Source organism: Monodon monoceros, unplaced genomic scaffold (genome assembly GCF_005190385.1).
Source record: "Monodon monoceros isolate NGI ecotype Baffin Bay Population unplaced genomic scaffold, NGI_Narwhal_1 Super_Scaffold_3, whole genome shotgun sequence".
NCBI classification, from domain to species: domain Eukaryota; kingdom Metazoa; phylum Chordata; class Mammalia; order Artiodactyla; family Monodontidae; genus Monodon; species Monodon monoceros.
In genome coordinates this window covers 44,449,210-44,476,677 of record NW_021703780.1, presented here as the reverse complement: position 1 = coordinate 44,476,677, position 27,468 = coordinate 44,449,210, and the positions used below count along the sequence as shown (strand labels likewise).

Here is a 27,468-nt window from a genome sequence, read left to right as displayed (position 1 = left end):
AAAGACAGAAGTCTTCCCCCTGAGATGAAGAACAAGACAAGGATGCCCGCTTTCACCACTGCTATTCAACAATGCACTGGAAGTCCTAATCAGAGCAATTAGGCAAGAAATAAAAAGGCATCCAAATGAAAACGAAAAGGCAAAACTATACCTATTCACAGATGACACGGTCTTATATACAGAAAAAATCTTATAGAATCCATTAAAAAAAACCAATTAGAACTAATAAATGAACTCAGCAAAGTTGCCAGATACAAGAACAACCCAAAGAAATCAGTTGTAGTTCTAACACTAGTAGTGAACAATCAGAAAAGGACACTAAGAAAAAGTTCCATTTACAACAGCATTCAAAAGAATAAAATGCCTATAAATTTGGCCCAGGAAGTGAAAGACACATATGCTGAAAACTGCAAAACATTGCTGAAAGGAATTAAATGCCTAAACAAACATAAAGAAGTCCCCTGTTCACAGACTGAAAGGTAATATTGAAAGGATATCAATACTACCCAAAGCAATCTACAGATTCAACGCAATCCCTATGAAAGTTCCAATGGCCTTTTCTACAGAAATGGAAAAGCCAATCCTCAAATTCATATGGAATTGCGAGGGACTCCAAATAGCCAAAACAATATTGAAAAAGAGGAACGTGAAGTTGGAGAATTCAAACTTCCTGATTTCAAAACCTACTACAATACTAAAGCAACCAAAAAATTGTTATATGGCAAGAAGAGAGACATACTGACCAACACTATAGAATCGAGAGTCCAGAAATAAACCCATATAACTAGGTCCAGTGAAGTTTTGACAAGGGTGTAAGACCATTATGATGGGAAAAATGGTCTTTTCAGTAAATGGTGCTGAGACAACAGGCCATCCACATGAAAAAGAATGAAGATGGATCCTTGTATATCACATCATATATAGAAATTGACTCAAAATGGATTGATGACCTAAATATAAGAGTTCAAACTATAAGACTCCTACAATAAAATATAGGTGTCCATTTTCATAACCTTGAATTTAGCAATGGGCTTTTAAATATGACATCAAAACTACAAGTAACAACCAACAAGAACAAAACACACTGGATTTCATCAAAATTAAAAGCTCTTGTCCATCAAAAGAAACTGTCAAAGAAGTGTTAAGACAACCTACAGAATGGGAGAAAAAATTTGCAAACTGTTATAGACTGAATGTTTATATCCCCTCCAAAAATATGTATGTTAAAATCCTAACCCCCAATGTGATGGTACAAAGAGGTAGGGCTTTTGGTAAGTGATCAGTGCTCTATAAGAGAGACCCCAGAGAGCTCTCGTCCCCTTCTGCCTCATGAGGACACAGTGAGAAGATGACCATCCATGAACCAGGAGATGGGGCCTCAGTGGGCACTGAATCTGCCAGCACCTTGATCTTGGACTTCCCAGCTTCCAGAACCATAAGAATACATCTGTTGTTAGAAGCTATCCAGCCTATGGTAACTTGTTATAGCAGCCAAAATGGACTAAGACAGAAATCAGATATCTAGTATCCAAAATATATAAGGAACTCTTAAACTCAATAACGAAAAGACAACACAATTCAAAATGGGCAAAAGATGTGAACAGACATTTCTCCAAAGAAGACATACAAACAGCCAACAAGCACATGAAAAATAATGACAGCATTAGTCATCGGAGAAATGTAAGTAAAAACCACAGTGAGGTACCACTTCACACCTATCAGGATGGTGTTATGGGCTGAATTGTGTTCCTTCAAAAAGGGCATGTTAAAGTCCCAATCCCTCCTGCCTCAGAACGGGACCCTATTTGAAGGCAGGGTCTTTACAGAGGTAATGAAACTAAAATGAGGTCATCAGGGTCGGCCCAAATCCAATACAACTGGTGTCCTTACAAAAAGAGGAAAGAGGACGCGCAGAGGGAAGACGATGTAAAGACACAGGGAGAACGCCACGTTAAAATGAAGGCAGAGATTAGGGTGATGCATGTACAAAGCGAAAGACACCAGCAAACCGCCAGGAACCAGGAGAGGCCTGGAACAGATCCTCCCTCACAGCCTCAGAAGGAGCAAAACCCGCCAACACCTTGAGTTCAGATTTCTAGCCTCCAAAACTATAGACAATAATTTTTTTAAGCCACTCACTTTGTGGCACTTTGTTACAGCGGTCCTAGAAAACTAACACAGATGGTTATAACTGAAACAAAAGGGGGGTGGGATTACAAACGTTGGCAAGGAAGCGGAGAACATATAAAACCCTCACAACACAGCTGGTGGGAATGTAAAATTGTATCACCTCAGTGGAAAATAGCCTGGCAATTCCTCAATTAGTTAAACACAGAATTACGTTATGACCCAGCAATTCTACTTTTAGGTGTATACACAAAAGAACTGAAAGTAGGCACTCAGACAGTTACTTGTATGTGAAATGTTCACAGTGGTGCTCTCAGACCATACAGCTGAAAGGGGGAAACAACTTACTGTCCATCAAGGGGTGAATGGATAAACACACAATGGAATACTACTCAGCCATAAAGAGGGATGAGGTACTGACAGATCCTACAACAAGGAGGAACCTCGAAAACACGCTCAGTAAAAGAAGCCAGACACAAAAGGTCACCTGTTGTATGACTCCATTTACATGCAATCCCCAGCATGGACAGATCCATGGAGACAGCAGGCTGCCAGGGCTGGGTGGGCTACTTCCCAGGGACCGGGTTTCACTGGGGTCACGAGCTGGCTGGTGGTGGTTGCACAACACTGTGAATGTACTAAGTGTACTGAATTGTATGCTTTTAAATGGTTAATTTCACATCATGTGAATTTTACTTAAATAAAAAAAAAGTAACGGGGATTTTTGAAACCCTGTTACCAACTGTAATTTATACTCTGAGCTATTCTTATCTTTATTTCATATTATTTGCCAGTGTTTAAATAATGTATTAAACATATTCCTAAATGTAGGTACCCCCAGATCATTATTCACCTCACAGTAAAGGCTTTCCCTGAAAGAAACCAAAAAGAATTTCAACTGAATTAACAGTAAAAAGAAAAATAAGAAAGGAAAGTGCTGCAGAGGAACAAAGCTCTGTAGCATCAGGGCCACGGGGCGCATGGGTCCCACCTTCTCCAGTGTTGCTTTGAGGTCTGAACCCCTCATCACAGGATGACAGGGTGGCGAGAGCCAAGGGAAGCCCAGTCCACTGTGTAAAGCCCCCATCCCAGCCCTTGGCACAATCGTGCAGAGCAGACCAGAATATAAAACCAGAAAGGAAGTCCTGTGTCCAGTGACAGACCAACCACACCGCTCACTTCTACCTAATAAGAGAGAAAAGCTACTGAGGAGTAAAAGCATTCACAGATTACAACAAAAGGTGTTAGCTCTACTATGACACATAGTACAAAGAACTATCACCTTTAAAGGTACTCTGTGGGCAGCAATTACTGTTCTTTATTAAACTGTATGAGAATTAAAGATATGTCATATGTTACTCAGCACAGTAAAAAGACAACTTTACTAGTAAGAAAGGATATAGCACACTGTTCCAGGCGCCAGTGAAAAAACTGCAATCTGAAAATTTCAAGTGTGTCTTTTCACAACAAAAAAAAAAACCAACCTCTTCAGAGAAATAAACGTATTTAAGATCATTTAGAGATTTTATTCAATATTCTGAATGCAGATTCTTAAAATGTCTGTATCATAAAATATTAGTATTTCATCATAAAATTGCAATTTTTATGCAAAGGGTGAAAGCAAAATGAAAAGTAAAGACCAAAACTCAAGACACCTAAATTAGGCAGGAACTACTGACAGATATGGTTAACTGAACAAACTAGCAAAGCACTGCAAGGATTATTACCTCACTGGAAATTCTTAAAAGAAATTGAGCTTAAAATGCATACCAGTATTTTAAGGAGGAAAAAGGGAAGGTGCCAATAAAAAAAACTGGCCAATACAGCTTGTAGACATACTTATTTATTCATTTGGTCACCAGCTTGGACAGTTAAGAGAGGATTTTCCAGGGTCTCAAATCTCTGAACATTTTACAAGCACAGAAAACAATGGCCTTTGCTCCAGATCACTGTTTCAAGGATGTTCCTGTAACCAACAGCCTTACATACAGAACCTTCCACTGAATGGAACTGTAGGCATGCGCACTGTCCAAGAGGAAAGATCCAGAACCCCACACTTGGAGTTTCTCTCCTCCGAAAGAACCCACTGCACAGGCCACAGTACCTGGCCTTCCTCACACTGCTCTGTGGGAACTGGGGCTCTGGGAGCTGACACAAGAAAACGCTGATATACTGCTACGGCTACAACCTTCAGGTCTTCTGCCATCATCTGTGAAATTGTGGCAGCTAAGTTCTCAGGTAGCAAGGAGGACAAAATCTCAGATCTTTCACAGCCCTTAACATGGACAGGACACTACGGTAGGTGGTGGGAGGACAGAGGGATAAAGGTTAAAACCCTCACATCCAAAGACCTCACATCAGCTCTTACTACTGCTATTACCACCTACCCATTAGGCACACACCACTTAATTTATACTTCATACATAACATGAGACTGTCCCATTCAACCTCTAAGCCCGTGGAAGTGAAAAATAAGTTTTTTAGTATACAGTGCAGCTAATTACTAATATCAAAAGCTTCCACACCACATTTCTTCCCTGCTTGGTCTGTTCCCAAGATGCAATTACTTTTCATCACTTCCACTTTGGGCCATATATTTAGATTGTTGCCTGTATAATTCTAAATTACATGCTGATATTTTGGGTTCTTTATTTATTAACTTAACCTATTGAATTCCTGCTATGAAAGATGAGTAACTGGCTCTTTATGCTACCACTTACCTATTCTCTTTTTTTCCATTAAAAAAGGTATAATTTTCATACAGTAAAATATTCCCCCTTTAGTGTATAGTTCTGCAAAATTTGACAAATTCAGTCATGATACCACCTCCACAATCAGACTGAACATTTCCATCACCCAGATGACCTCCCATCCCTTTGTAACTAACACCTCCTCCATTCCCAGCAATCACTGTTTTCTGTACGTATAGATTTGTCTTTTCCAGAATGTCACATAAAAGGAATCATACCATATGGCTTCTTTCACCTAGCATGATGCCTGCTGTTGGGTATACCAGTAGTTTGTTCCTTTTTTATTGCTGAGTAATATTCCATTGCATGCCTCTAGGCAGCCTCAGAGATGCTGTGGGTTCAGTTCCAGACCACTGCAATAAAGCGAGTATCACAATAAAGTGAGCTACAAATTGTTTGGTTTCCCAGTGCTATTAAGTGTGTAATAGCTATATGCCTAAAAAAAACAATGCACATGTCTTAATTTAAAAATACTTCATTGCAAAAAAAACCACTAACCATCATCAGCTTTCAGCAAGTCTTAATCTTTTTGCTGGGGGAGGGTCTTGCCTCGATGTTGGTGGCTGATGACTGATCAAGGTGGTGGTTGCTGAACGCTGGGGTGGCTGTGGCAGTTTCTAAAAATAAGACAATGAAATCTGCCATGTCAACTGACTCTTCCTCTTGCAAATGATTTCTCTGTAGGATACAATGCTGTGTAAGCATTTTACCCACAGGAGAGCTTCTCTCTAAACTGGAGTCAGTCTTCTCCAACCCTGCTGCTGCATTATCAACTAAGATTATAGAATATTCTAAATCCTTTGTTGTCATTTCAACAATCTTCACCAGCATTATATTTCATCTCAAAAAACCACTTTCTCTGCTGATTCACAAGAAACAATTCCTCATCCATTCAAGTTTTATCATAAGATTGTAGCAATTCAATCACACCTCTGGGCCCCACTTCTAATTCTAGTTCTCTTGCTATACCCACCCTATCTGCAATTACTTCCTCCACTGAAGTCCTGAACCGCTCAGTCATCCATGAGGGCTGGAATCAACATCTTCCAAGCTCCTGTTAATGTTAATATTTTACCTCTTCCCATGAATCATAAATGTTCTTAACAGCATCTAGAATGGTGAATTCTTTTCAGAAGGTTTTCAATTGACTTTTCCCAGATCCTATGCAGCTATAGCCTTACAAAATGTATTTCTTAAATAAGACTTGGAAGTTGAAATTATTCCTTGTCCATGGGCTGCAGAGAAGATGTTAGGTTAGCAGGCAGGAAAACAACATAAATTTTATATATCTCCACTGGAACTCTTGAGTGGTCAAGTGCATTGTCAATGAGCAGTAATAATTTGAAAGGTATCTTTTTTTTTTTTTTCCTGAGCAGTAGGTCTCAACTGTGGGCTTAAAATATTCAGTAAACCATGCTGTAAACAGATGTTCTGTCATCTAGGCTTTGTTGTTCCATTTACAGAGGACAGGCAGAGTAGATTTAGCATAATTCTCAAGGGCCCTAGGATTTTTGGAATGGTAAATGAGCACTGTCTTCAACTTAAAGTCACCAGCTGCATCAGCCCGTAACAAGAATCAGCCTGTCCTTTGAAGTTTGGAAGCCAGGCATTGACTTCTCTTCCCTAGCTATGAAAGTCCTAGATGGCATCTTCTTCCAATGTGAGGCTGCTTCGCCTACATTGAAAACCTGTTGTTTAGTGCAGCCACTTTCATTCATTATCTTAACTAGACCTTCTGGATAACCTGCTGCAGCTTCTACATCAGCACTTGCTGCTTCACCTTGCACTTCCATGTTATGGGGACGGCTTCTTTCCTTAAACCTCATGAACCAACCTCTGCTAACTTCAAACTTTTCTTCTGCAGTTTCCTCACTTCTCTCAGCCTTCACAGAATTAAAGAGAGTTAGGGCCTTGCTCTGGATTAGGCTTTGGCTTAAGGGAATGTTGTGGCTGGTTTGATCTTCTATCCAGAGACTAAAGCTTTCACCCTATCAGCAATAAGGTTGTTTCACTTTCTTATCATTCATGTGTTCTGCAGTAACTGCAGTAACACTTTTAATTTCCTTCGAGAACTTTTCCTTTGCATTCACAACTTGGCTAACTGTTCGGTGCAAGAGGTCTAGCTTTCAGCCTGTCTTGGTTTTTGACATGCCTTCATCACTAAACTTAATCTTTAGATTTAAAGTGAGGTACGTTTGACTCTTCCTTTTACTTGAACACTTGGAGGCCATTATGGGGTTATTAACTGGCCTAATTTCAATATTGTTGTGTTTCAGGGAAGAGGGAGGCCAGAGGAGAGGAAGAGAGATGAGGGAACGGCCGGTCAGCAGAGCAGTCAGAACACACACAATATTTACTGATTAAGTTTGTCATCTTACATGGGCGCAGTTCGTGGTGCCTCCCAAAATTACAATAGTAACATCAAAGATCACCGCTCACAGATCACCCATAACAAATATAATAATAATGAAAAAGTTTGAAATATTGCAAGAACTACCAAAACCTGACACAGAGATACGAACTGAGCAAATGCTGTTGGAAAAATGGCACCGACAGACTTGCTTGATGCAGGGTTGCCACAAACCTTCATTTGTTAAGAAAACACAATATCTGTGAAGCACAAAAAAGTGAGCCACAATAAAATGAGGTATAACACAATTTGTTTATCCAACTACATGCTGAAGGACACTGGGTTTTTTCCAGTTTGGGGGGATTAGAATAAAGCCACTATAAACCCTTACGTACAGGTTTTTGTGTGGACTTAAGGCTTTTATTTCAATGGTATAATTATCTAATAGTGGTGTAACTAGCTCAAACAGTATGTGCAAATTTAACTTTATAAGAAATTGCCAACTGCTTTCACAACAGCTCTACCATGTGGGCCCCCAGCAAGAATGAGACTTCACTCTGCATCCTCATCCTCATCAGCACTTGGTATTGTTTTTTTTTTAATTAGACCAATTCTAATTGACGTATACTTTTAAAATTGCATTTCCCTAATACCTAATGCTGAACGTTTTTTTCACGTGTTTATTATTCAAATATTTGGTGAAATGTCTGTTCAAACTTTTTACTCACTTAAAAAACTGTTTTCTGATTATTGAGCTTTGAGAGGACTTTATATCTTTATAATTCTGGAGATAAGTACTTTATGAAATACATCATTTACAAATATTTTTCTTCCAGTCTATGGCTATTTTATTATTCTCTTAACAGTGTTTCTGCAGACCAGAGTTTTAATTTTGATAAAGTCTAATTTATCAACATTTTCTTTTACTGAACATACTGAATCCAAGGTTATTCAGATTTTCTTGTTTTCTCCTAGAAGGTTTACATTTAGATCTATGACCCACTCCAAATTAATTTTTTTAAAGGTATGAGGTATGTGTCTAGGTTTTATTGTTTGGTTTTTTTTGACATATGGACTTTCAGTTTTTCTAGAACTACTTGTTGGAAAATATTCTTTTCCTATTGAATTGCTCTGGCACCTTTATTTAAAAATCCATTGCCCATATATATGTGGGTCTGTTTCTGGACTTTTTATTCTGTCCAGTTGATCTCTATGTTTATCATTTCCCTAGAACCACACTGTCTTGATTACAGTAGCCCTACAGTAATTCTTGAAATTAGGTAGTGTGTACCTCTAACTCTGTTCTTTGACTGTTTTCATCAATGTCTCAGCATAAAGATCTTGCACATATTCTGTAGATAAATACATATAAAAAACATTTACATCTTTTTGGTACTATTGCATATGATAATTAAAAATTTTTAAATTTCCAGTTGTTTTTTGGAAGAAATATAATTGATTTGTGTATACTGACTTAGTATCCTGCAATTTATTAGTTATAATAGCATTTTGGTAGGTTCTTTGACATTTTTTTTCATAGATAATCACATTGTCTGAGATTAGAGGAAGGTTTTCTTTCTCCCCTTCTAACCTGCCTCCTATTTCTTTTTCTTCCCTTACTGTACTGGTTACAGTCATAGAACGTACTTTGTCTGATTTCAATTCATTTCAATTTTGTAATGGATTTTTAAAGACCAGGATGTGACCTATGTGGGTGTGCATTCACCTGCTGTGGGGCAGTATGTTTATAGCTCAAGTCTTCTACATCCCTACTCGTTCTCTGTCTGCTTATTCTAGTTATTACTGAAAGAGGAGTGCTCAAGTCTCCAAATGTAACTGTGGATTTGTCTGGTTCTCCACTCATTTCTCTCTGTTCTTACTGTGTGTGTGTTTAAGCTACGTTGTTGGGGTATGAACACTTAGGATTCTGATGTCTTGCTGGTGACCTGACCTCCATGTTTTTCTCTTTTGGGGGAGGTCTGAGGAATAAATGCAGGACTGCCCATCATCTTTGGCTTTATTGTTGTTCAGTTCCAGTCTTCCTAAGCTGGATACCAAGCTCATTCAAAAAGGATGATCCTATAAATATGCTTCTTTAAAAAGTAGGTGATGCCAATTAAGTCACAATTATCTCTCTTCTGATCATCAAAATTCTGATTGTTAAGATCTAAGTATTTCTTAATGTTGAAGGTATCTTTTTCAAGTAGTTTTTCTCTGAAATAAAAGTAGCTCCATTGAGTCTTACATTGCATTTAAATGCATTTAAATGGTATTTTTCTTGACTTTCAGTATTTTAACATGCACTTGGAGTTTTTAAGCTCTAATTTGCACTTATGCCAGCCTGCAACTAAGTACTCATCAAGATGTTTTACATGGATTTTTCATTCAACAACTTTCTTCCCTTTAGAACACAGCTCCTGAGCTGGCTTCACTCTATTGAAAAGCCACTCAATAAAGACATTAAATGAGAGCAAAATATTATTTACAGCTTGCGCACATGCACTCTGCATCTGTGTTCATCTCAGACAAAAAGTTACAATGCAGGTCCAAAGCATGACGTGGAAATTATTATCACAGCAACTAAGTAAGGAATCTACTTGTGGACTGAGTATAAATGGAGGAATGCAATGGAGTCAAAGGTAAGAGTGTACATACATACTCACTACTGTTAAATAAAAGCATTACTCTTCTTGATAAACATGATAATAGCCTATATTTTTAAAAAAGTGATTCTTCATGAAGTGCCCATCAACAGATGAACGGACAAAGAAGATGTGGTACATATATACAATGGAATATTATTCAGCCATAAAAAAGAATGAAATATTGCCATTTGGGACAACATGGATGGACCAAAAGGATATTATACTAAGTGAAGCAAGTCATACAGAGAAAGACGAATACTATATGACTTCACCTATATGTGGAATCTAAAAAAACAAAACAAATGAATGAACATAACCAAACAGAACCAGAGTCATAGATACACAGAACAAACAGGTGACTGCCAGAGGGGAGTCGGTTGAGGGGAGGAGAGACACAGATGAGGGAGATTAAGAGGTACAAACTTTAAGTTATAAAATAAATGAGTCACAGGGATGATACGTACAGTGTGGGGAATATAGTCAATAACTATGTAATATCTTTGTGTGGTGACAGATGGTAACTAGAGTTTATCATCGTGATTATTTGAAAGATAAAGAAATATCGAACCACTATGTTGTATACTGGGAACTAACATGGCATTGTAAGTCAATTATACTTCAAAAAGCAAACAACCAACAAATAAACTCATAGAAAAAAGGGTCAGACTTGTGGTTTTCAAAAGTGGGGTTGTGGGAGGGGGAACTGGATGAAGGCAGTCAATCAAAAGGTAGAAACTCCCAGTTATAAGATAAATAATTACTGAGGATGTAATGTAGAACATGATAAACATAATTAACACTGCTGTGCATTACATGTGAAAATAAAGAGTTTTCATTACGAGGAAAAAATATACTTTTTTCTGTTTCTTTACTTTTGTATCTATATGAGATGATGGATATTTGCTAATCTTACTGTGGTCATCACTTCATGATGTATGTAAGTCAGAGCACTGTGCTGTACACCTTATACAGTGCTGTATGTCAATCTTGTCTCAAGAAAACTGGAGAAAAAGAAAAAGAGCAAAGGGGTGTACACTGTGGTCATGATGTAATGGAGACATAAGCTAATTCTGCTCGGTTAGAGAGGGATTATCTTTGTTTCTATCTTTATCAAGCCCACCCTCTCTGATGGGTTCTTTTCTCCTCTTCCTACAAACAGGCTCAGGTCTCCTCTGGCCCCAAACACGCAAACAAACCACCCATGAGGCTTACGCTGATAGCGCCAACACCCCTTTCACTAGCACCTTCCGTGAAACATGCTCACTGTCTGCAGATCCAAGCCACTGTCTCATTCATTCATCTTTAAGTGACTGTGATCTTGCTCTGGTTTCCCCCAGGACACAGCTGCCTCTCACCAAATCCAGTCACCTCTCCTCAGTCCTAATCCCACCCAGTCCCTCAGCTACGGAGGACCCTGTGGTCCACACCTCCTCTCACACTCCTCTCCTGACTTTTGTACACTGCACTTTCCTGAAGTACTCCCTCCCTTCCCCCCATTTCTGCTCTGTCCTTCTACTGCCTGACAAAGGGAAGCATCAGCCAAGATTCTGTTCTGAGTCCTGGCTTTTGACTCCCTACCCCCTCTCCTCCATTATTTGTTCTCCTCTCCCACAGAAAACTCACGATAATCAGCTCTAAAGTAAACTGGGGATGAGAAGAAAATGTGGAGTCCAAAGGCCTGGCTTCCATTTCTGTCTCTACTGACTTAGTTGCTGTGCACCCAAGGGCATGTAACACCCCACAACTCCACAAAAGTGAAGAGATCTCTTCTAATGTCCCTTCCAATCCCACAGTTCTACAATTCTAACCCTAAAGAACATCAGATTTCCAGCTGGAATTTGTCTAATGCACTGACAAATCCACATTCTGTCTGCCATTTAACTGTCCCAGCTCCAAACCTAATCTCTCAAACCAGCAACTTCTTTTAGGTTGCCTATTAATGTTGATGTACTGGTGCCACCAATACCGTAAGCTTGAAATGCTAGTAATCCTATACACTTACCGTCTTTTATTCACACTTTCTCTCTTTTTAACCACCCCCCATACACTCAAGGCCTAATTCACAGAGCATCTCTTCCAGGAAGTGATCCTCAGCCTCCCAATCTGGTAGCCATCCCCCATCTTCAGAAGAGCCGAGACACTCTATGTGTGCCTCTTTCATTACACTTGGCACATGTTTCCCTCCAGATTCTGGTTATGAAGGAGCAGGGTTTATATCTGAAACTTCTCAGCATTTGCAAAGAGCACCTTGAGCACTGCCTTCCCCAGAGGACGGAAAAACCGTAAGATTTGAACTGAATTGACTAAACTCAATATATACTCTGGATGCAGCAGAAGCAGTAGAGTTTTCTAGAATAATTTTTTTTTCAAGAAAAAAAAATTGATATATAATGATTTAGATGTTCCGGCTCTAAAACAGATATTGTTCTTTTTCAGCTAAGGAAGCAGAAGCTCCTCTTGAACTCCTTCAAAATCCAAGCCAACTTACAAAGCACATGAGAGACAGTAGGTCTGTGAGGGCACAAGTTTTTTAAACGCATGTTTATTAAACGATATACTCTTAAACATTTGGTTTTACATTTGAGCATTTCTTTTTTTATCTAAGTGGTTTACGAGGCAAAGTAGTTTGATAAACTGTTCGACCTGATGAACTATCCTCGGAAGTGTGGATCTGACGTAGTAAATGAGAATGCCCAGCCAATCCATACTGCGTTATCGTCTCCTTCAACTTCCCTGCAGCACAAAGTCTCCAAAATGAAATATGATATCATTGATTTTCAGCTTCATTAATAAGCTTCAATGCATTCCTCTAAAAACTTTTTTAAAATCCCCCCATTGAGACAGTAAAACAAATTGAGAGGAAAAAAAAAGGTTTTCAGCTTCTGTTATTACGTAAAAATGCAGCCTAGCAGACAGAAGAACTAGAATTTCCAAGGAGTCTAAAGCAGAAAAGCCAAAGCTTTGGCTTAATTCACCCAGAAGATAGGATGTTTGGCGTGAGGCCCAGCAGGTAGTACACCGTGTCGCTGCAAGAACATGACATGAAACTAAAGGGCCTGTCCACTGTCTCATTACTGAGGCTGCAGGGCAGGGTCCGACCTACCTGGCTGATCCCTGAGGGAGGGATCTTGTATGCCTGCAGCTTCTGTCTCAGCAGCTCGGGATCACTGTGCCGGAAGGGGCACCCTGACAACGACAAGCAGCACAGCAGCAAGGTTATTCACCCGGACGTAATACACCACCACACTCAAAAGACTGTCTCAGCGCCCCTTAATTGTCTAACAGCTTATTAATAAAAAAGTTAATTGCCCATGGGTGCAATTGCTTTCCTCTCTTTAAATGACGACTGAGCTGTGCGGTTACCAGGGCACTACAGCCTCAAGACTTACATAAAACATTCCAGCATTCTCAGGCAAGGCTGCCCACTCACTAGAAGGAGGAAGCAGTTTTAATTATGCTACTAGCTAACAAGCAGAGATAATCACCAAGTAGCTATAAAACAGTTTACCTAAAAACTTTATATAATCTCACATTTTTTTCTAGTTTAAAAAAATTACATAAAGGCATACAGGAAGACAGATGGTGTAAACAAAAAGAAAAACGTGCAAACTCTAAGAAATATAAAAATCTCACATCATTTTCACATGTTAATTTTATGCCTACTTCCCAAAGAGTAGAATCCATATAAATTTAAAGGAATCCCAGATGGACATGAGATGACAAATAGGAAACTGCTTCATAGAAAAACAACTTATAGTAGGTACACGTAATCTCTATATTATTTCATGAGAAAAATATGGATGGACTACTAAAAAATATGCATAAATAACACAGAAGAATTGAAATGTAAAAGCTGTATTAGGCCAAAATTTAGGAAATTTTAGGTATTTTAATAAGAAACTGTAATGATAAGTCAACATACTTAATTTAAAATTTAATACAGGAAACCAGATAATTTTTTTCAGTCATACAGATGATGGACCTGTAAGTTAATTAGAAACAACTGTGCATTTTTAATGAAATCAATGGAAAATTGGTCGCAGCAAAAATAATGGAAAAAGAGCCTAGATGCTAAACAAATGTGTTTACCAAAAGTCTTAACTACAAGTAAAAGCATCCATGATAACACTGGATCCCTACAAATTATGAAAGTCACAAAATTCACCGTAGTATATAGTTTATTAAGATCAACACTGTAATGCCATTTAGTACGAGGAAGTGTGACGAGCAGCTGTACAGCACGTAGTTAAGAGTCTGGAGCTGCCCTTCCTGCATCTGAATCTCACTTTACCAGCTATGGGTCAGGGGACCATGGGCACGTCTCGTGTCTTGTTGTTGACTCAGCTTCACTGTCTGTCATGTGTGGAAATACACCCGCACAGTTCCTGTGACAATGGAGGATAAAGCCCTTACACTCTCTGGGCTCGTAGGAAGCACCCAACATGGCTTAGCCAACATTATTACTCTAAAAAAAGTCTGATGATGAAATGGCAAAGGTTCCCAATGAGAAAGAAATGAGGCTTAGTTAAGCCCAGAATTATTAAAGGACACCAAAAAGAGACAGATTAATTGAACTGTCCAAATTTCATTTGAAATAATGGCTATACCTGTAATGAAAAGGATCAGAAAGGGCAAAGCCAAGAAGAAACTGAAGATTGACAAAAAACCAGAGGTCACAAAAAAGTCTTTCAAAGCTACGCTCACAAGAAGAAGAAAACAGAAGAAACAAACCACCTCAGGAGCAGGGAAGCTGGTGTTATTTTGACAAATGACAGAAAGAAAACAGAACTTGACAACTCCTACTTTGTTTCTATCTTCCACATCAAAGGGAACAATCTTCCAAACTGGAAAGGGCTGAACCCACAGGTAACTGAAGATGAAGTGAATGTAGACACAACTAATGCTGATTCCAGCCAAGTGCTGAACAGAACTTCCCAGCACACATTTGTGGAAAGGATGGATAAACAGTCTGGAATATAGTTCTACCTACATCAACTCTGACTGGCTGAACAACACCATTCCAGGCAGTGCTAGTTAATGAAATATGTCAACCTAGGGGCTACAGGGCTTTGCAAACTACACAAATCTAAAAGGATAGAGACTTCTGGTTTCCAGTCTGGCACAGAAAGAGCTTAGAAGTTGTCACTCCATCCTAACAAGTAAAAAGCTGAACAGGGCTTCCCTGGTGGTGCAGTGGTTGGGAGTCCGCCTGCCAATGCAGGCGACACGGGTTCGTGCCCCGGTCCGGGAAGATCCCACATGCCGCGCAGTGGCTGGGCCCATGAGCCATGGCCGCTGAGCCTGCACGTCCGGAGCCTGTGCTCTGCAACGGGAGAGGCCACAACAGTGAGAGGCCTGCATACCGTGAAAAAAAAAAAAAAAAAAAAGCTGAACAGACTGAAAAAACAACAACTCCTCTCAGATCTGTCAAAGAAATGAGGTCACAGGGCAAACCACTGCCCCCAAAATTGGAGGGAGAGGCAGACAGAGAGAATCACAACAAACCAGAGCAGAAATCTCTGTAGGAACCAGCACTGGGGTAGGAAAACCTAACCTGTAACTGACAAATTTCTGGAGTCTCTGTGTGAACAGGTCTGAGAGTTAGAAGCTCCAGGGAGACCAGTCAGAGGAGGGCCACACTTTGTAGCTGAACTTCAGGGGCTCTACCAGGTGCTCACAGTGAATAACAGAGAAATCCCCCTCATGCTCTAGCACGGGGGTAAGCAAAGGTACCATTTTAAATACTCTGGAGTACTCTGTTCCTCTTAGTAAGGCTGCCCTCAGGAGAAACTATTTTACCAGAGCCTGACCTACCTGGGGGGAAGAGAAATGCCCAGCTCCAGCCTTCTGGGGCCGTCCTGTCCCCTCAAAGGGAGGAAGCTGAGAATCACTGTTGAAGTTCACAGCCCACAGCCACAGGGTCACTAAACACTGAGACCCAATTACCCAATCCAACACTATAGACAACCCCCTGCTCACCACCGCATCACTACAGACCTATGTACTGGAGTTTCTCACATCTACCTTTCAACAAAAAATAACAGTGTGAAGAGACTGAAAATGTGTCAGAATTAGAGCCAGATAAGGCAGGGATACTGGAGTTATCAGACTGGGAATTTAAATTAACTATGATTAATATGCTGAGGGCTCTACCGGAAGAAGTAGACAACATGCAAGAACAGATGTGTAATGTAAGCAGACAGATGGAAATTCTAAGGAAGAATCAAAAAGAGATGCAAACACTGTAAGAGAAATGAAGAATGCCTTTGATGGGCTTATTAGCAGACACAGCTGAGGAAAAGATCTCTGTGCTTGAGGATATGTCAATAGAAACTTCAAAACCAAAAAAACAAAAGGAAAAACAACAAGAACAGAATAGCCAAGAACTGTGAACAACTATGAAAGGTGTAACATATGAGAATGGGAATACCAGGAGGAGGAGAGAGAGAGAAAGAAACAGAAGCAATAATGACAGAGAATTTCCCCCAAATTAATGTCAGACACCAAACCACAGACCCAGGAAGCTCAGAGAACACCAAGCAGGATAAATGCCAAAAAAAGGCAGCTAGGCATATTATATTCATACTTCAGAAAATCAATAACAAAGAAAAATCTTGAAAGAAGCCAAAGGGGAAACACCTTACCTACAGAGAAGCAAAGAAAACAATTATATCTAACCTATCCTCAGAAACTGTGCAAGAAGAGAGTGGAGTGAAACAGTTAAACTGTTGAGAGAAAAAATCCCTCAAACCCAGAATTCTGTACCCTGAGAAATTCTCCTTCAAAAGAGGAGAAATAAGGATTTTCTCTGACAAAAAAAAATTCAGGTAATCTGTTGCCAGACCTGCAGGGCAAGAAACATTAAAAGAAGTTCTTCAAAGAGAAATAAAATGATACAAACCAGAAATTCAGATCTACCCAAAGAAAATCTGAACATCAGAGTATGATAAGGAAAGGTAATATAAAAACTTTTATTTTCCTTATTCATAACTAATATGACAGATAACAGTTTGTTCAAAGTAATGGGGACAGTGTATTCTGTTATGCATGTTTATGTATATATCTGTGTGTGTTTATATATTCTTAAGTATAAATGAAATGAATGACAGAATGATACAGGGAAGTAGAAATATTCATTATTATAAGGTACTTGCATTATTTATGTGTGATGTGATGATTTGAAAAGAGAGTTGGATTAGTTGTACACATATAGTGAAAACTCTTTAAAAAATAAAACTAATTTAAAAAGTAACAAAAGAAATACAATAGATATGCTGAGAAAAAAATAGAATCATATAAAATGCTCAGTTAAAACCACAAAAGGCAGAAAATGTATGTAAGACAAAAACAAATGAAGAATAAGGGCAACAAATAAAAAACACTAACAAATATGGCAGCCATTAATCCAACTATACCAATCATTACTTTAAACGTCAGTGGTCACCAATTAAAAATAGATTGTCACAATGGATCAAAATCAAGCCCCTACGGTATGTTGTATACAAGAAAGCCACTTTAAAGACTCATATGGATTGAAAGTAAAGACAGAGAAAGATACATCATGCTAACACAAATCAAAGAAGTGGGAGTATCTATGTTACTTTCAGACAGAGCAGTGTTCAAAGGATGGGAGTTTATGCAGGATAAAAAGGGGCATTACATAACGATAAGGGGTGAATACTCCAAGAAGACATCACCATCCGTAATGTGTATGCATGTAACAAAAGAGCATCAAAACACATCAGGGAAAACCTGACAGAATTGCAAGGAGAAGTGCTGACTCCACTGCTGGACTCCACCTCCATCAAGCTGGACAGATCCCGCAGATGGAGAATCTGCAACAACACAGTGAGCTCACGAGCACCATCATTCCAGGACAGAAATGATATCCATAACTGGCTACACCCAACAGCGGCAGACAGCACATCCTCAGCTCATAGGGACAAGCCCTCTGCTGCGGGCCGTGTTGACATGGGGACAGCTGAGCAAGTGTGGGGCAGAGGGCACCCGGGAACTCTCCATACCTCCTGCTCAGTACTGCTGCGACCCTAAAACTGCTCCACAAAAATATAGCTTATTCACTTAAAGAAAGGGTAGATCAATGTGTCTAAAAAAACAATACGACCTCATTGAGTGTTTGCTAAGTACAGTGGTCCCTCAGCATCCACAGAGGACTGGTTCTGGGACCAGCCTGGGATACCAAAGTCTGCAGGTACCCAAGTCCCACAGTTGGCCCTCCGTATCCGAGGTTCCACATCCTCAGATTCAGCCAACCTTGGATCGTGTAGTACTGTATATATTTGTTGGAAAAAATCTGCGTGTAAGATGGACCCACGCAGTTCAAACCCCTGCTGTTCAAGAGTTAGCTGTGTATTATTTTCTAGCTGATAGAGTTTAAATTAAAAACAAAGTAAAACAAACAGAATGGACCAGAATAAATAAGATACAAAAACAGGAAGAAGAAATATAAAATCCTGTCTTTAAGCTAATAAAAATCAACTAAGTAAGTGCTGCGTGTGAGGACCTGGAAACCGACAGAAGAACCACTGGGAGTTTCACTTGGCCAAGCTCAGTGTAAGTTACTCCCTGGTGTGGCCACTGGGAAAAGCTACAGACTTTCTCACCACAAGTATCTGGTCAGTTGTTTTCAAAGTTTAGAAGACATCAAAATCACCCAGAGAACTAGCAAATAAATCTGAGTTTATGCGGCTGAGGGTGGAGCCTGAGCCTGTATTTCTAAAAGTTCCGTAAGTGCCTGACACAAGTGGTGAAAACCGCTCACTGTGTATTCCAGGACTGGCCACCTTTGCCATCTACTAAATATGAATGCTCTGGACACATGAAGCATCTTTCTTAAAATTCCATTTGAGATTTTTTGGATCTTTAACAGCCTGCAAGTGTGTGATCTTCTAAAAAAGAATTTCATTTAAGATGCTAAAACAAGAAAAAGTTTTGACACATATTGCAGTCAGCTTTGGTAATCTAGAAAATTTAACTAATATGGACTATTAAATCATCCTCTCACATACCAGACAAGTGAGGAGCTTTTCAAGGTATGCTCAGAGAACTATTTTAGAAAAAAGTTGTTAAACTCAGAAATCTACAGAAAACAGATTAACTTTCTTTTTAACCTACAACTTAGGCAAATTGATAGATGTTTGAAACTGTGACTTGTTAAATCCCTCAATCTTTGTCAATCAGATGATAGTAATGAGAATAAAACACACTCTCCCTCAGTAGTCTTTGAAAATTGATCAATCTACTGTTCCAAAATGCGAGGCACTCAATTTTTAAAAGCTTTGAAGAACTCGCATCAGCCTTCTAAGACACATGCAGAACAGGAGAAAGAGAATAGCAGGTGAAGGGGACGGAGGACTAAAGAGCCCAGTCCAGCACAAAGTAGAGCACAGCAGAACCACTTTTTTGTGCTGACCCAGCTCAATAATAAGACATACCACTAGAATTTAGTGGAGCTCTGGCTTGACCTGATGACCGACACAAGCTACAAACCCGTTCCCCTTAGTAATGCAAAAACCATTCCACTGTTTCAGTGTTTCCTACAGAGCTCCTGGGTTCCTGTACATCACAGACACATCCAGAGGAAGCACTTACCATGATAATCCCCTTGGCTTGGTGGATTGGTTAGGATAATCTTCAGGCAACTGTAAGGCGTATAGTCTGTCCTCTTGCCTTCCTTTCCAAAGCTATGACGGATATTGTAAGAGTAGCCTTTATCAAACTGATGAGAGGAAAAAGAAAGAAGAGACAAAGTAAGCCAGCATTGTACTGGTGGTGTCAACAGTGCCCACTGGAATCGAAGAGTACAAAGTGATTTTTCTAAAATAAATTTAGCATTCACAGGCAGATGTACATTTATACCAATACAACATTTGGGTCCCTTACAGGTTTTTAAAGGTAAAAAACTTAAAGGAAACACATTTCTCAGGTTAGAGACACCTTATGTTTATATGTTTAAAGATGAGGATAATCCTTTCCTGAGAAGAATAATCGATTTGCTCATTTCTTGGTTTGATTCCAAAGATCATGCTAGATGTAAATCATCTTCTCTACTCCCTTTATCCTAGTCTTCCCTGAATTCCCACATCCTGCCTATTCTACTTTTGAAGTGTCTCCTAACTAATTAATACCTTCCTCTGGATTTTCACTATACAAAACAACCAGTCAGCAAATGCTTGATGAAGGAACTACTGTGATTGCCTCCTGCCTGGAATTCCTGACTCATGTTCAAAATGCAAGGTAATGGCATAGGAAGGACTTTGAAATGGGTGGGATAAGAAGAAAAAAGGAACTCATATTTATTGAAAGGCTCAGTATAGTGGGTCTAAGCTATCTAATACTTTCAGGAAAGCAGGACAGAGAATCAGAATAAGAGATTGGAAAATACTGTGGGTTTTTATGGGTGAGATTTTTTTTTTCATTTAAGTATAGTTGATTTACAATGTTGTGTTAGTTTTTGGTATACAGCAAAGTGATTCAATTATATTTATATGTATTATATTCTTTTTCAGATTCTTTCCACTATAGGTTATTACAAGATATCAAATATGGTTCCCTGTAGTACATAGTAGGTCCCTGTTGTTTAGGGGTGAGATTTTTAAATTTGAGGCTACAATTTACATTTAGTGAAATGCACAGATCTCAGGTCTACAGTTTGATGTAACACATACCCGCATCAAGAGACAGCATGTTTCCACCATCCAAGAGGCCCCCTGAGCCCCTCAGCATTCTTCCCTGCCCTCCACACCCAGAAGCAACTATTGGTCTGACTTTTGTCACCGTGGCTTTAGCTATTCTATAACTTCACATAAATGGAATTGTACAGTCTTTTGTTTTTGTTTTTTGCGGTACGCGGGCCTCTCCCGCCGCCGCGGCCTCTCCGGCCGCCGTGGCCTCTCCCGCCGCCGCGGAGCACAGGCTCCGGACGCGCAGGCCCAGCGGCCATGGCTCACAGGCCCAGCCGCTCCATGGCATGTGGGATCCTCCCGGACCGGGCACGAACCCGCGTCCCCCGCATCAGCAGGCGGACTCCCAACCACTGCGCCACCAGGGAAGCCCTGTACAGTCTTAAGTATTTTGTGTCTGACTTTTTCATGTCTTTTCATGTTTCTGAGATTGATCCATGCATCACATGTATCGTCACATGTACCAGCAGATTGTTCCACTGTATGAATATACCAGGTAGTTTACCTAGTCTCCTGCAGATGGACACCTGGGCTTTTCCAGTTTGGGGCCGTTATCAGTAAAGCTGCCATGCACATTCTTGCAGATGACTTTTGTGGACATTATTTTCATTTATCTCAGATAAATATGCAGGAGTAGAATTGCTGCTAACCATTTTCCAGAATGGCTGTACTATTTTATACCCCATCAGCAATGCATGAGAGTTCCACATTCTCCCCAAAGTGTGGTGGTGTCAATTTCATTCATTTTAGCCATTCTAATAGATGGGTAGTGGCATCTCATTCTGCATTTCCCTGATGACAAACACTGTTGAGTACTTTTTCATGTGCTTTCTTGGCTGTGATATGCCTTATTTTGTAAAGTGTCTGTTCAAGTCTTTTTAGAAACTGGGTTGACAATTATTCCATTGAAAGAATTCTTCATATATTCTGGATACAAACCTGTTAGGTGTTAACAAATATTTTCTCAGTCTGTGGCTTGTCTATTTTCTTGACGTTACTTTTTGACAAGATGAGCAGATGTTTTTATTTTTGATGAATGCTAATTAAATCACGTTTTTATGGCAGTGCTCTCTGTGCCCTCTCTAAGATAGGTTGCAGAGATATTCTGTATTGTCCTTTAGAAGCCATAATGTTTTAGCTTTTCAGTTTAGGTCCTGATTCATCTCGAGTTAATTTTCATATGTTCTCTTTTTATCCCCTGTAGGGAAAGAAAAATATTTTTCCCTCTACCCTCCTAGGTTAAATGGCTGGGGCCCATGAATCAAACTAATAAAAGACAGATTAACAAGGAAAAAACCCCCCACTTAATTACATTTGTACATAAGTACATGTACAAAGAGATACGACTCAAGGAGGTAGGCTGATGACTGAAGCTTAAACATCATCTTAGGCTAAATCAAGGAAAAGGGGTTTAGGAATTCTGGGTTGGGGAAGCAAGTTCTGAGAAGGGGAGGGGAGGAAATACAGGGTAAGTAAGGGTTGGCTTGTTCTGCAGATAAGACTTGGGTAGCTTTCTTCCTGGTCTGTACAGAGATAACATTACAAATGTAAATTTCCTTTATAAGAGGGGAAATTTATACTGTATCCTTAGGCAGTTAGGGGAGGAGAGAGCTTTTCCTGCATCTGCTCGTCCTTTAGCTCAAAATAATCCTTATGCCTGCCAATTGGAAATTGTCACTTGCCATCTGCCTCTACAAGGATGAGGTCCCTGGCCACTGCAATTGCTGACCTTCAACACCGCTTGAAAGGAGTTCAGGGCTGAGATCAGGAAGGAGGCACTCTGTGCTCTGGTATAACTGTGAACAAGCCTTCAGATAGTTAGATACTTTCAGGTAAAGATTTTATGAGCCTAATTTTATGAGCCTAATTTCTTGCATCTTCCTCGTGATGAGCAGCAACCTTCTGCTGAAATGTGTGCTTGACTGCATGTACCCCCGTCACTAAAATCACATACATACTGACCTTCCCCCCTTATCTCTTTGGAGCAGTTCCTCAGAGCTATCTGAGAGGCTGTCTCCCAGGCTATAGTTCTCATTTTGCCTCAAATAAAACTTAACTCACAACTCTCACATTGTGCATTTTTTTCAGTCAACATGCCAAAATAGCGTATTTTGGATGGCATATCCGGTATCCTTCACCCCCATGTGAACTGGATAACACTTTTTCTAACACCATTTATTGAAGATATTTTATTCCATTGCTCTATAGTTCCATATTTTTGCCGATGCCACACTGTTCTCTTTACAAAATCTTTAGAATAAGTCTCAAATTCAGATAATGTAAGTCCTCCTGCTTTGGTTTTTTTCAATATTATTTTGGCTATTTTATGTCCTTGCATTTCCATATAAATTTTAGAATCAGTTTATCAATTTCTACTTTAAAAAAAAAAAAGACTGCTGGAATTTTCAGCAGTCAGTAGCTTACAGTTTCATAACTACCTATCTGCCCACAAGCAATCTACAACCAGGAAAACAAATGGCATTTCAACAGAAAAGTTTCAAGAAAGAAAATTTTCAAATTACCATTAAATTTCACTGGTGAAAACAAGAATGTTAAAAGTTCCAGCAAACATATTTTATGGACTTCTATTTGTTTAGTCATAAGCATTAACTATAATCAATCTCCTTGTGCAAACTTTTAGGTATGAATTGAATTTAATTAGACATAAGATTTCTGTACATTCATCAGAAAACACTGAAAGAACTTTTCAGTCAGCCATTATGTTAAAGTAATGAAAAGCTACCCTCTCTAAAGGAAGAAAAGCGGTAATTATTATCTTTCCCCTCCCTTTCCTTTCCAATTTACTTCCCGCTTATGTGTACATATGTCTAAAATTTGGACCTTACTAAGCTTTCGGGCTATTCACGTATTTATCATACAAACTGTCTTCTCTAGTTTTCAGACTGGCAAACTCTTGAAATATTGTGTAGAAGGTACATTTATTGGGTAATGTTTTTTAGGGAATACTTACTTTCCATGTGTCCACATTCACAACTCAAAGGAACAACTGTAAGGTTCACATGGGAAGAGGGGGTGAGAACCAGGTGGAAACACGCTTTTCCGCCTTGGCTCCTCCATTCCACTCCAGCCAGCAACGGGAAATGCCAGAAAATCAACACCAGGCCTGAAGGTGGTTGAGTGGAAGCTGGCAACCTGTCAAATTAGTCCCGTGGCACTGCAATCTGCATTTCTGCTCAAGTCAGCAGCAAATCATTTTCAGGGCCACTATGTTACCAGTAGAACTCAAGAAACATGATAAAGCAGGTGCATCCTCATCCTGCTCCCACCCGTCTCTTTCAGAGTCTCCCTCACAAGTCTGCCTCCCACCCCAGCTCCACCTGGGGCCCAGCGACTGCATCTTATTACATTTTTTATAGTATTTACACCCAAATCCTCTCAGAGGTCATGAGTAAACCTCTAACTGTCATGAGCAGTGCATGGTTTTCCTTAGAAGAAAGGCTTTCCTACCAAGAAAAGCCCACAGACCAAGTATTACTCCCACTGTCAGAACATCAAAACCTGCCTTTCATAAGTCAAGCTTAGCTTGCACAGTAAAGTGAGAATGGTTGCAAACCAAGTGCCCTTCAGAGAGAGATTTATATTCAAAAAGGAAAATCTTCTTGACCTAAGCGAGGCAAAACAACCATATATATGTGGGCAGAGAACAGGGTAAGGATATGGTAATTTTTAACAAAGACATTTTCAATCCTTTTTTGGTGAGTTGTTTCCTACTCATAAGAATTTGGAATTCTAATTTACATATTTAAAAATACACAGAGGGCAAGTCTGCCAACTACAAAGGGCCCTCCTTCAATGCCCAGATCCAGCATCCCACACATCATCACGAGGGGCCCCAGGAAGTTTAGTTGCCACAAGTGCCAACAGGAAGGCACAGCTCAGCAGCAGGGCCACACGTGTAAACAGACCTGTACTTGGGGAAGGGCGTGAAACCACCCATGGTCTCTCCTTGACACACATTCTTGCTGACTCTCCTACAGCTTGTGATCGTTGATTATCCCTTCTCTTGTCACTTCCCTAAAGCTTTACTTACAATGTTAATAAGCAGAATGCATGCCATAGGCATTTAATACATAATGCCTACCCTTTAAATGCTTACTTACGAAATTACTCAATTATTTGTAAAACTAATTTTGTAATCAGTCACCTACAGATTGCAAATACTTCTCTTTAACTCTTAACTTTAACCACAGTTTAACTCTTTGAGGTCACTGAAACATCATATACATTCTAACCAAACAACACACTGAAGGAGACTTAGAGACCAAAGGCTGATAGTTAAGACAAGGGCTTTAAGTCAAATACCTGAGTTTAAATCTTGTCTCTACCACATGTTAGCTGTGTGACCTTGGGCAGGTGACTCATCGTCTTTATAACAATTCCCTTACACAGTATATAAAAATAAAGGAGTAATACTTCATATGCAGGGTTGGTGTGAAGATGAGCTAACAGCTCATCTTCATAAAGCACGTGGCATAGCTTCTAACACAGAATAAGCTTTGAATTGAATATATTTTTGAGTTATTAATATCAGAAAAACAAACCAATCTAAAAAATGGGCAGAAGACCTAAACAGACATTTCTCCAAAGAATACATACAGATGGCCAACAAGCACATGAAAAGATGCTCAACATCGCTAATCATCAGAGAAATGCAAATCAAAACTACAATGAGGTATCACCTCACGCTGGTTAGAATGGCCATCAGCAAAAAGTGTGAAAACAACAAATGCTGGAGAGGGTGTAGAGAAAAGGGAACACTCCTACACCGTTGGTGGGAATGTAAACTGGTGCAGCCACTATGGAGAACAGTATGGAGGTTCCTTAAAAAATTAAAAATGTTTACATCCTAATCCCTTTCCATGCAGAACATCTTCAGTTCTAGACTCGAGAACATGCATATTTTTCTTTCCTTCAAATTTCCCGAGGCAGCATCACGCTAAAATTTTAAAATTTGGATTCCCCACTTTGTTAGAAAATAAAAAATAGTGAAATGCTAAAAATCCACAAAAAAAGTATTGAATAAAATGATCCTATGTAATTTTATAAGGTAGTTGATTAAGCAGATCACTTTCAGTGGAGCCAATAGATCAAAAGAAAGATCAGCTGTGTATCAAAAACCTGCCATAATCCTCAGAGGGAAGTGGAGAGCATTGTGTTCATGAACGCAGGTGGTGTGGCGTTAGTGGGTTGGTATGTCTCTTTCATATTCTGCTATAAGGACTATACCCAAACGGACTCAGAAGACAACACATGAGGATCTTCTGTGACCTGGGGCTCTGTGATCTCCATCATTCTAACTGTATCTATTCATTCAGATATTAAATAAAGAACATCATTTCTAAATTCCTAATGGAGAATTTAGTACAATTGTACTACTGTTTTTAGCAATAAAACCAAAATTATGCTTAGTGATGTTTCAATAATAATAGCTTACATTTACACAGATCTTTAGTGGTGACGAAATGATTCTTCTTAGACCCTTTACTACTTGTAAGGTATGGAAGTTAGGTATCCCTATTTTATAAATATGCAAACTAAGATTTCAAGAGGTCAAATGATTAGTTATTTCAATTACTTAGTAGAAAAGAGATGGAATTTAAAATCTTACTCTTTTACTTTCTAGAAACTACTACAAAATTATAAATGGAGAAAATTAATAAATAAATACAGGCAACTGTCAGTTATCCATGGCAAACATGCATCTGTAGGCTGCTTCCCTGCTGTCACTCAGTTGCTTCAGGGACATCTGAAAGTCACACTGAACCACAGTTAAACAAAATGTTTCTGATTCTACTGTATACCAGGGAAAAGAGTCTACTCTCAAAGAAATAGTAACTCTAACAAGCCACTCACATAGCATTTATTTAGTTCCTAATTTACCATGATTTTAGAATCATTAAAAATGATAAAATTGAAGTTAACCATCTGAAATGAAGAAACACTAAAAAGTATTTCATCATGCTTCCAAATTACCAGGTACTCTTTTTTTTTTTTTTAAATAAATCTATTTATTTATTTATTTTGGGCTGGGTTGGGTCTTCATTGCTGCACGCGGGCTTTCTCTAGTTGCAGCGAGCGAGGGCTACTCTTCCTTGCGGTGAGCGCAGGCTTCTCATTGCAGTGGCTTCTCTTGTTGCAGAACACAGATGGGCTCTAGGTGCGCGGGCTTCAGTAGTTGTGGCATGTGGGCTCAGTAGTTGTGACTTGTGGGCTCTAGAGTACAGGCTCAGTAATTGTGGTGCACAGGCTTATTAGTTGCTCCACAGCACGTGGGATCTTCCTGGACCAGGGCTCAAACCCATGTCCCCTGCATTGGCAGGTGGATTCTTAACCACTGAGCTACCAAGGAAGCCCTAGGCACTCTTGATATTTGTCCCCTCTACCATTCTAGGTGGCACATGACAAGGAACTGGGGTACAAAATCAGGGAAAAGGGGGTATGAAAGCAGAGAGGAAGGATGCAGTACACAGCATCGCTCACCTCCCTGGCACCTGGACCTGGAGTTTCAGCAAATGTAGCTTCCTCATCAGTCGGAATTTAAGAGCTGGAGCAGGCATCAGCCAGCATCTAATGTAGCCCTGAGGGTGTAGGAAAGCAAGGAGCAGGGGGTTTAGTCCTCAACCACAGGGCGAGTGAGGGAAAGAACCCTTGTCTCCGCACTGCCTACTTTGTGTACTTCTCGGTCTAGGCTGTAACCAAGGCCAGCGTGAAGCCTAGCAAACTGCAGCTGTTCACAAGGCTGAACCACTGAGCATCTTCCTTGTACATGTGCTCATCAGAACGCCCCACCAGAGGACCAAAAGCAAATCTTATACTGATCATTCTGTTAGTTTTCAGTGACAAAGGAGAGTTGGCAAATTCCCATCGCTAAA

The 27,468-nt window shown here is 39.7% G+C and overlaps 1 protein-coding gene across 3 annotated transcripts in view; it reads right to left on the bottom strand.

Annotated features, from left to right (window-relative positions):
- Window positions 1-27,468, bottom strand: part of PRIM2 (DNA primase subunit 2) — a 293,144-nt gene that overhangs the window by 22,149 nt on the left and 243,527 nt on the right. For 2 of the 3 annotated variants that reach the window (XM_029242399.1, XM_029242400.1), the window contains exons 11-12: window positions 19,485-19,611; window positions 12,976-13,058 (exon numbers count right to left, since the gene is read on the bottom strand). In XM_029242399.1, coding sequence (XP_029098232.1) covers window positions 12,976-13,058; window positions 19,485-19,611 — 210 coding nt within the window. Of the gene's footprint in view, window positions 1-12,975; window positions 13,059-19,484; window positions 19,612-27,468 lie in introns of those variants that run through there. The other variant, XR_003796637.1, reaches the window with a different exon arrangement.